The sequence below is a fragment of the Odontesthes bonariensis genome, chromosome 4 (assembly GCF_027942865.1).
Source record: "Odontesthes bonariensis isolate fOdoBon6 chromosome 4, fOdoBon6.hap1, whole genome shotgun sequence".
NCBI lineage: Eukaryota > Metazoa > Chordata > Actinopteri > Atheriniformes > Atherinopsidae > Odontesthes > Odontesthes bonariensis.
Window position 1 is genome coordinate 6934291 of NC_134509.1, and position 10821 is coordinate 6945111.

Below are 10821 nucleotides of genomic sequence, written 5' to 3' on the forward strand. Positions count from 1 at the left end.
TTTGCCTACCTTTGGAAACTTTTGAGCATGTCCAACAGGGAGGAGACCCCAGGGCAGATCCAGAACTCGCTGGAGGGATTATAAGTCTCTTTTGGCCTGGGAATGTCTTGGGATCTCCCAGGAGATGGTTGAGAGAGAGATATCTGGGTTTCCTTTTAGGACTTGTTATCTCTGCAACCCAACTTCGGATAACTGGAAGACAGTGGATGGATTGGTATGTATTGTAAAATTGTGGGTGTTCGTGGGATCATTGTCCTGTTGCATGAACCGCTTTCTTCCAAGCTTAAACTGTCAGACAGATGGTCTCACATTTGACTCTAGAATGTTTTAGTATACAGATGAGTTCATGGCCGACTCAATGACTGCAAGGTTTACCAGGGCCTGTGGCTGCAAAACAAGTGGAAATGACCCCTCCACCACCATACTTGACAGTTGGTAGGATGTGTTGGTGCTGATATGCAGTGTTTGGCTTTCTCCCTACTTGGTGCTGTGCATAATGACCAAACAACTCCGCTTTGGTCTTGTCCAGCCCAAGGACTATGTCCCAGAAGTCTTGAGGTTTGTTTGTATGGTCCGACCTTGGCAGGAATTTGCTGTGAAGTTCACTCCTTGGAAGAATCCTGTAGAATAATGAACTGCAAATCATTTTTAAATGACTTCATTACACTTTTCTGATTGATGGGCAACAACAACTGCTTGCTGATGTCTTTTCTCCAGTCTCTCTTCTTGTTAACACATACCTGAATGCTGCAGACCAGCAAACAGCCCAAACTTCTGCTTTAAAAGAAGTGCTCACACTTAGTGAAGATCATTTGATCAAGTGCATTTGATTATCAACACCTGTCTGTTACTTATGTATTTATCTATTTACAAGACTTGACAAAGACTTTCACACTGAAATAGGGTGTAGTCACAAAATCTGAAAAGTATTAATTAACCCATAAGAACCCGGACCCATTTCTACTTAAATGAAAATTAAGGGGGTTATAACACAGACTAAATAGACCACATAGAACAAATTTCAGAATTTTTTTCCAAAATACCAGAGATCTGTAATGTGACATATATGTCACATTGGGAGTTAAGAACCTGGATAATTTCTCCATCAAGGAAAATTATGGGGGACGTAAGGGCGTGTGACACTTGTGTTTAGTTCTACATGAATGATAGTGTTAGCATGCCTGGTCCTGCACACTTTTCCTTTGCAAATCTCAATGAACGTGAATGAGGCAGTGGCACAGCCTTGGCTCTTCCCACTAATGGCTATGCAAAGTACAAGAACGCACCACTCCTGTCACCTATTGCCCAGTCGACAATGGCAAAGAAAAAGAGGGAGTGATCCAAGTGCTGACCGTAGAGGTAGGGCCCAGAAGAATACTTTCATTTGGTTGTTTATTCTCTGGATAATTAACAAACAGAAAATGATGAAGTATAATGAGTGTCATCTTTGCTATTTTACACTGAAGTGAATGCAAAGAAGACGGTGATTGTGCAGTGTGTGGCTCACACAGGTGGAGGCGCAGGTAAGCCAGAGCTGCCTTGTTTTCAGCCTTGTTCTACACGATAACACCATGCAATGATAATTTGTGTCACAATTTATGAAGCATGAACTAGGGATCCCAGTGCTAGGGAGACACCACCGCGTGCCTATAAAAAACCCATACTCTTAGTTTGTTTAGTTAATGTCACACATTTTGCACTAATCAGCATGCCATGTAATTCACCATTCCTGTTGGCTGGTCGGTAAACAAAGACTAAAGTTTGATCATGAGACCTGTTACTTGTCATCTGTCTCAATGTCTCTCACACAGGTGAGAGGTTTCGAGCAACAACCACAGATATATCCACAGTTTTTTCGTGGTGGTCACATTATTTTTTTTTAACAGTCCTGGATCACGATGTATACTTGCCTTCAGAGGTGAAGGAGAGTCTGCTGGTGCTCTGTATAAAAACACCAGTCTAGAGAAAGAGATATACTGGAAAGCAGTGAGGAATGCTTTCTTATCATCACAGATGTGGTCTGGTTGGTCTGATTTGGGGGCCTTATCAGTGGAGTAGGATTGAGAACTGTCTGGTGATAGATTGCAGGGGGGGAGTCGGTAGTGAGATCAGCCCAGCCTGAAGTGTGGAGAACTTGGCAGACAAAGTCCATTTAGATGGTGTTCCAAAGCTCTGTGTTCATATCTTTGCCTCCTAGGAGATCAAAACCGTAATGAATGTCTGACAAGCGAAAGCTGAAGCTGTAAAATAACATGTGGGATATTTTGAACTTTGATTCTACTGAGAGGAAGTATGGGTCAGGTTCATGCATAGGCCAAAATTTATCTTCAAAGAGTTAAATTAATACAATGATGTCATAGCCTAAGCTGTGTTTTCAGCATCAAGGATGTTGAGATATTAAAGCTACAGGAACACAGCCGGTGCTATTTCCTTCGTGGAATCTCATCAGCATGGTGGCTGTGGACACTCAAAAATAAACCTTTGTGCACGGCAAACACATATAGTGTGTGACACATCGTTCAAAAAGGTCAACATTATATCTATACCCTAGAGGAGCTGGCTCAGCTGAAAGAAGCTTGTATTACAGGAGTGTGTGTGGCCAAAAACATTCCTGAAGAATACCAGGCGGGAAGACCCTTGAGTGTTGCACAAAAATAGGACCATATGAAAGTAAGAAAGCTGAAGAAAACTGGTGACCTGGGAGGAGAGAAAGAAAAAAGAGGCACAGACAGAAACAATCACAAGGAAATAGACACAGACAACACTGAGGTACCCTTCAATGATCAAAAAGAAGAGATGAAAGAGGACAGCCTTTCCTTCCTGTCCATGGTAGTAAGTCCTGTTCGTCTGTTAGACTACTCATCCTCAGTGTCAGATCCCTGTTTCTCTGCTACAGACTTTGATGTGAGGCCTCAGCACTCACCCTGACAGGATATTACTCTTTAATGATCTCCTGATAGGAATCCCCTCCTACACACAATGTTGCACACAGCAGGGAGTGTGGGTGGAACATGTAGTTACATTTACTCAAGAGCTCAAAAAACACTTAAGTGCAAATAAGAGCAGTACAGAAAGTTCCAAATTTAAGTCCTAAACTAGCCTCGCCAACACATGTGTAGATATTAAAAGCCTGTTGTGCCTGCTCAAGTGAGTGCAGGAACAATATTAGCCGAATACGAAGAATAAAGGGCACAGTAACCTTGCTGTAGTCTGCAGGCTGTTGATGCTGAGAACACCGGCTTTTTTAGGAGGCCGCTTTCGGATGACAGTTTATTCACTGGTGTGTGTCAGTATGTCAGCGGTTGCATTTAAGTGACATTATCAGAAGCCTGGAAAGCAGACACTTGACCCTGTCAAAATCCAAACATGAATGTGGATGAAGAGCATGTGAGTCTGAGTCAAAAACAAAGGAGTTGTGATGACGAGGAAAGACAGAAAGTAATGCTTGTGTCTAGCCACCAATTCAGTCTCCGGTGTACAAAAAGGAGCCAGAGGGTCATACTGCTAAAAAAGCTAATCCCACACCAAACAGGTTTACGAGAAGGAAGCTTGTAGTATAGCACTGTTTGAATAGTGCAATACTATACTGTAGGGTGTCAGAGAAGCATCTGGATCAGGAGCAGGATTCCCAACGGTGAAAACACTCTAAGTGTAAGTTGTTAGCGTCACAGCTGTTTCACATGCATTCGTGAATACAGTATCATGTTGAATGATAAGGGCAGCATATGCATCATTACCAATGCCTGAAACATGTAACAAACCAATAAAAGTTTTATTTGACTTCTACAGCATCCTTCTCACCTCTCCCATGCTTTGTTTGGCCCTGATAAACCGTGTTCAGAGCCTGTGGGGGAAGTTTCACAGGTGAACCAATGAGGCGTGTCAAAGCATGCTGCAATCTCACCGAGAAAACGCTGTAAATTTGGAAGTCGTCATGCTAATGTGACTGTGGAGCTGTGAATTCTAAGGAAACACAAAACCTCATTGTCCACATTTTACCTTGTGTGGAACGTTTGTGAAAATTGTTACTGAGCCAATTCTGTTGAGAACTAGTTCTTCAAGCAAAATGGTTGTAAAGGTTTACAAACTAGTGATTTATGAAAAGTTTTAAGGCAGCGTTACAAAGAACTCTTGAAAATGAACAGCATTTGCTGCAGCAACAGCTTGCATGCAGCTAATTTATAAACAGAGACTTTGCTGTCTTTTTTTCTTTTGCTCTGATTACAGTATGATATCTGCAGCTCAGGAGTGGAGGTCTTCATGAGGATATCAAAAAGTTTCAGATTCATTATCACACATTCTTGTTTGCCTGCTGATCAGTGATACGATGTGAACTTTGTAAATGTAAAATAAGTCTCACACCTTCAAGATTTGCGCAATGAGAACAACTAATTTGCAGCGACATCCAGCTGTTCAGAAGCAGCTATCTTCCGTGTGTGACAGTTTCGAGCGTGTGAGAGAGGAAGCTTGAGGGAATGTGAGGGGGAGAGGGAGCTCTGGTTTAGACCAACCCCCTGAGCTGTTGCATGTTTCAACTACGCTCCTCACTCTCCCTGACTTGTCAGTTTGACGGTGACTTACTCACTCTCGGTTGGATTCCTCTGACTGAAAAGCAGATTACGTGCAGGATAAAGACAATTTCATCAATTTTCACGGTAATTTCTTCACGATTCTTGGGTCTGATGCAATATATGATAGATCATGTTACTGGCACTCTTTGCTTTAGATACAGTTGTAATTTTATCATATTTACTCAGCACATAATGGAGGGACAAAATCATGAGCATCTTAAGGGTTTAGTCATTTTATTTGCGTTTTAAAAAGTCTCTAATCTTTTAAGAGCAACAGCAACAACTGTTTTAATGTATTTTTATTTATTTTTTACCAGGGATATTCAAGTCTGCAGAAACTTCTAAACAAAATTTTAGGCATAGAGGTATTGCACTATGGGTAATTAAAGGTGAAAAATATGAATATGTACTTTCAAACTGAAGTCAGTCATTTAAAGGAAAAATGGTTGTGCATTCAACAACATTCAACCTTTGAAAATCTCTGTCACCCAACTTTATGGATAATTTGACCTTTAGGCATTCATACTTTGATCGATAATTCAGATCCAGTAAGCATTATGAACGGACTTGTCACTCAGCCGTCCGTGGCAATGTGGACAAGTACATTTTCCTGATTGTTTGCAACAGATGGGATTGATTAAAGTAGCCAGACCACTTGTTTGTATTAATATATGGCTCAAGAAGAGAGGAAAACATTCCATAGAGACTCCAAGGATTGCAACCGTAATCACCACTGATTGTTAACTTCTTTAAACCGTGCAAACCAATCATTTCTTTGATGTTTATAGTTGGCAAATTCCATAGAATTTGAGACATTCTGTCTCTGTCTCAAACGTTTAAAGGTTTCAAGTATATTTTCTTTGGGAGGTGGGGAGGGGAGTCTCAAACACGCTTCATATGCACTGTGAGAATCGGCCTCATGTGCGCTAAAGCTAATTAAATGCACATGTTGTGGTTTTTGTCTGACAACTTTTCACTGACCGAGATACACCTTAAACAAAAGTGGAAAAACTAAATGTTGCTTTGGCATTAAAACTATCCTTCTGCCTTTTAGTATCACATCCACAAATGCAAACAGCAAAGTATACATTAAACTCAACAGCAATATCCTTTACTGTACTGTCAATGCAAACTTTCAGCGTTTTCAGTTTCATTAATCATATGGTAAACCTATACTTCACAGAGGAGCTGCTATTCAAAAATTTTGACTCATGGCCTATTCGCTGAATATAACAGTGATCCATCTTAGTCCTAAACTCTCTCAGAGAACAAATGTTTGTAATTTAAGGGTTGACTTTTTCAAGTGGCAGCCCTTCTCTCCATCATTCTCATGCTTTTCTCCTCTCTTTCCTCAGTGTCTGGGACCTATAACCAGGCTCAAGAGCACCGTCTTCTGGCGAGAAAAAAAACATCTCTTGGGATTCTGGTGGATAACACTGTACCATCTTCATGTAGTCCCTCCATTTGTTAAAGGACCTCAAGCTTTTTTTTAATGCATTTTTTTCATAAATTCTTCAAAATGACTGTATAGCCACTGGTAGAGTAGCGGACAAACAACATACAACATGGAGGCATTAAATTCTGCTTTTGCAGGGACTCCACCTTCTGCACCAGTGTTCTCCACTTCCCATACTCCTCCGTTGCCTGGCTACTTGCAGTTCTTTTGGGAGTACCAGGACAAATCTGTCATTAAAGAGCATTACAACTACACCGATAAGCTGCAGAAAGATCGCTACAGTGGAGATCTGAAACCAGTGAGTATTGCATTACTGGTGGTGTGCCTACTCATCGTCCTGGAGAACGCTGTGGTTCTCATCGCCATATGGAGGAACAAGAAGTTCCACCTACCGATGTATTACTTGCTGGGAAACCTGACTCTGTCAGACTTGCTGGCTGGGATTGCCTACATGGCCAACATCATCATGTCAGGACATAATACTTTGAAACTGACCCCGTTGCTATGGTTCCTCAGGGAGGGAGGGGTTTTCATCACTCTGGCTGCTTCTGTCATTAGTCTGCTAGCCATTGCAATTGAACGCCACATCACTATGGTGACTATGCGCCCATATCATGGGGCAAAGCGGGGACGGATGATGGCACTAATTGGTGGAAGTTGGGCACTGGCAGGGTTTTTGGGCATCCTCCCAATTTTGGGATGGAACTGCATGCATAAACTGGAGCAGTGTTCAACGGTGCTTCCACTTTATGCCAAAAACTACATTCTCTGTTGTGTGTCTGTGTTCAGTGCTGTGCTTCTGGCCATTGTGGTCCTCTATGCCCGGGTTTTCCGCATCGTTCGTGTCAACACGCAGCGCCAGCGGGTGGGCATGTCAGGCAGCTTGAGGAAGGGCTTAGCGAGAAAGTCACAGAAGTACGTCGCCCTCCTTAAAACAGTAACCATTGTGCTTGGGGTCTTCATTGCTTGTTGGCTGCCCCTCTTCGTCCTCCTCCTGCTGGATTTTTTCTGCCCTGCCCGAAGCTGCTCACTGCTCTTAAAGGCTGACTACTTCCTAGGAGTGGCGATGGTAAACTCACTACTCAACCCGATCATCTACACTCTGACTAGTAAGGACATGAGGAGAGCCATTCTGAGGCTGTTGTGTCGGCCGTGTCTGATGACCAAAGATGGACAGGTGAAAAAGATCGGGAGGTCATTCCTGGAGTGCAGCTTCAGTAAATCTGAGGTGGACTCCCAAAAGTTAGAGGCTGGAGTGGAGACCACCATCTCTTCAGGAAACATTGTCACCACTTCATCTCCAATTAAAGCTCTTTACCCCAAACTCTTCAAGTCATAAGGACTTTATACTGTATAGACTCCAGAAGAGTGTGAAAGGGTTCCCCACTGAACACAAGACATAGAGAGAAAGCAGCTGTGATATTCTTGTGTCTGAAACAAGCCCAGAGACATGCATTGAACCTATGAAATACAACAGAAGCACAAGAAAAACGTCTTTAGATTAATGTCTAACCTCTGATAAATCAAAAGTATTGGATCAAGAAATTATATTATAACATAATTAGAAAACTAAAGGCCATAGGGGTACCACTCAAATGTGCATGTAAACAAACTTGTTTTATGATGCTCGTGATAAGTCTCCAAAACTAACTTGCACTGAAAAAAGACTTCTGTAAATTCACCATGATGATAGCAAACAGGACAATCTCTTCCAGACTTACTTGATAAAGACCAAAAAGTATAGCTTCAAATGAACTTTTTGTGCAGTTTTTTTCTTTTTGAAGAGCATTTAGGACAGAACTTGCAATCTGTGCATCTGCAGACACCTGGATTTCGCTGGTTCGAAGGCCCATGGTGCGCTAGATTTGTTCAGATAAAATCGTCTAGACAACCCCTACACACGTCTGTGTACGTGATGCAGGGGGAATCAAAGGGAGACAGATAACAGGGGAGAAAAACCCAGCTCAGTGAAGAATGTTGTGGTATTACGGTGGGAGGGATGCTGCAAAATGAATGCTGTTTCGAAAAGACAGATGGCTGATCTGTCTCACGTGGAAGTGGAAAGTTGTTCACAATTTTTGAAATGTCAGTCTGGCATCTGCAGCAAAACCACAACGGCAAGAAATGCACGAAAATGTCAACGTATCCATGATGTGACCAATCAGCAGACAATTGTTACAAACAATATTTTCCTTTGGTTTTTACATGCTGACTGTTTAACTGTGACTGAAAGCAAACCCGCTGCCCGATAAATGAATACATCAAGCATTTCCATTTCAACTTGTGAATAAAGTTGCAGATGTCAATGTGCCACATCTGAGATTTAAGGGACATTATTTGACTTGCAAGTTAAATGACATTAACAGTCCAATTCTTCCTTTCACAGTGCATCATAAACATTTCTGATTCAAGCGTAAAGTACTTATTTTTAGTGTGAAATTCAGCTGACAGATACAGATTTTTTTGCTTCAGTCTTTCTGCACCTGAACTGTTGAATGAGGCTGTGTACTTCTTTTTTTTATACTGAAATCCACTTAGTGATCTTTCTGTATGTCTCAAGTTGTCTTTATATCATCTGTATTGTAAATTATATCTTTTTTTAAATAAGCAAAGGCAAGTATTATCTTTCTTTTCATAAAAGAAATAAAAATATTTTCTTAAGTGATTCCAGAGAGTTTGGGATTTATTATTTTTCTGCATAGCATTAAGCCTTGATAATAAGTCACTCTGTGGGAGCGTTAACTCATGTGGGTGAGGTTGTGTGAAGAAGTGCCATAGGAAGTCAGCCCCCTTGTCTAACATCTGGTAATGGCATTGGCCTACATACAGCAAGCTCTGCTTGTCTCAGACTGGCTCAAGCACCACACACTACATCTTTTATCGAACACTGTGCACTTTTTTGCTGTTCTTATTCTCTTGACCTGTAGTTAAGCTCGACTGTCACCTCACATTGATCTGCTATCCACATTTGTCATGGCCAAAACTGGGACAAATCATAGGCAGCTGGTCTTGATCTTGTTCCCTGGGAGATAAACTATCTGTGGACAGACAGTACTCTGCAGGCTGTTAATTCAACGTTAGAGCAAAAAAAGTCAAAGTAAGGGAAACCTTTAAACGTGTGTGGGTTCAGGTCCAAGTTTGTGTTCAACTGAGAATGTCCGTGCTTTCATGTAAGTTACAATCATAAGAGTACACTATTTATTGAATTTCAAATGCTTGCAAATGCATTGTGCCTTCACTGAATGTGTGATTTATAGTGCGTGCTGGAAAATATGGAACAAAACAACAAACTGGAACCGTGAGACAGAAGCCGAACCCGGGCAAGATTCTAAGTTTGGGTTAAAACTACCTTAGCTTTTAGAAGAACTGAATCGAACGTTTCGAGTTTGTTGACGTGAAGCATGCCCTGTAAAAGAACAGATCTCAGAACACTTCCTGTCATTTTTTTTCCCTTGTGTGGTTGAGGTTGAGTAAAGGAACCAGTAACTATTATTAAAGTCTACCAAACCACAGTTTGAATGGATGCTGACAGGCTTAACGCAAGAGTAAATCCAGTGGATACAGCTCACTTAATATATAGTTGTTACCTTTTCAACCCTCAGTGACCCAAAGACATGCCCGTCTGATAGAACTTATACAGTTTAATTGGAAAACTTTTGATTTGATATGATTTGTAGGGGCGCAGATGATACTCCACATGTCTACTGCATCAAACAGCAATGTGCCTGCAGACAGAGGTCAACCAGTCAGGGCTTCCTTCCTGCTGTTGAACTCATACAACAAGGGGGCAGGTATTAGTCATAAGTCATCTGTGAACACCCGGGACAGATGTGCAGATACACACTGTACAGTTCCCTCCGTCAGTTGGGCTTACTGAGAGCTGTAAAATGACACAAGTGATGGGAGCGCAACAGATGGGGGCGGCTTTAACCCCAGGTGAAGGAGAAACGTTCAACCTGGCCTGCAGTCCCATAGTTGGCTTTTGGTTCCACCTTGTGACGAAAAACAAGAACACGGCCTGCTGTGTAGACTACCCTATTGACCTGGATTCCATATTTTGCAAGCGGGGAAAAACTGGAGTGTCAGCACCTGGCTGGGACAGGGAGACCACTCTCAAACTACTGCTCGCTGCTGGAGCCATTCACAAATATGTTTTTCGAGAGGAAGGAATAATTGACAGTTGAAAAAACAGAGCTTCCCCTACATGGGAAGCAATGCGGGTTATGAGGTAATAATGGAGTATTACCTTAACACTGTTTTGTTTTCATCTACCCACAGCATAATCATCTTCGTTATGTAATAGCATTTTCAGCAATTTCCTGTCGGGATTTCAACATTTATTCACAGTGCTTGGTTCGGATCGTTTCTTTTCTTGTTCTGAGATTTATCACTTTTTGTCATTTTCTTTTAAAAATTAGATGTTCTGGGGCGGTCGGTGGCATAGTGTGTTAAGCAGCTGCCCCATGTACAGAGGCTACAGTCCTCGCTGCAGCTGGCCCTAGTTCGAGTCCCGCACCAAGCGGCCTTTTGCTGCATGTCTGCCCCCTCTCTCTGCCCCTTGCTTCCTGTCTCTCGCCAACTGTCCTGTCATTAAAGGCATAAAAAGCCCCCCCCCCAAAAAAAATAAATAAATTAAATGTTCTTTTCAAGTTGTCACAGAGTTATAGACGCACACTTAACATCTGTGCGTGATTTGTAATATTGTTTATAAGAAAACTGTCTGACTGTCAGTCGCAATTTTGGCACTGGTGATGTATGGAGGTTTTTCTATGCCATCAGAGTTTGAATATGAAT

At 41.9% G+C, this 10821-nt stretch overlaps 1 protein-coding gene across 1 annotated transcript; it reads left to right on the plus strand.

The window, feature by feature from the left end:
- The first annotated feature begins 4569 nt into the window (after positions 1-4569).
- Positions 4570-8666, plus strand: s1pr5b (sphingosine-1-phosphate receptor 5b). The gene is made up of 2 exons (XM_075464360.1): positions 4570-4655; positions 5927-8666. The coding sequence occupies exon 2, from the start codon at positions 6137-6139 to the stop codon at positions 7364-7366; it is 1230 nt and encodes a 409-aa protein (XP_075320475.1). The 5' UTR covers positions 4570-4655; positions 5927-6136; the 3' UTR covers positions 7367-8666.
- Positions 8667-10821: the final 2155 nt, after the last annotated feature.

What these genes read in the sequence shown, in the direction of transcription:
- s1pr5b (XM_075464360.1), top strand. Translation starts at nt 6,137, where the DNA reads ATGGAGGCATTAAATTCTGCTTTTGCAGGGACTCCACCTTCTGCACCA.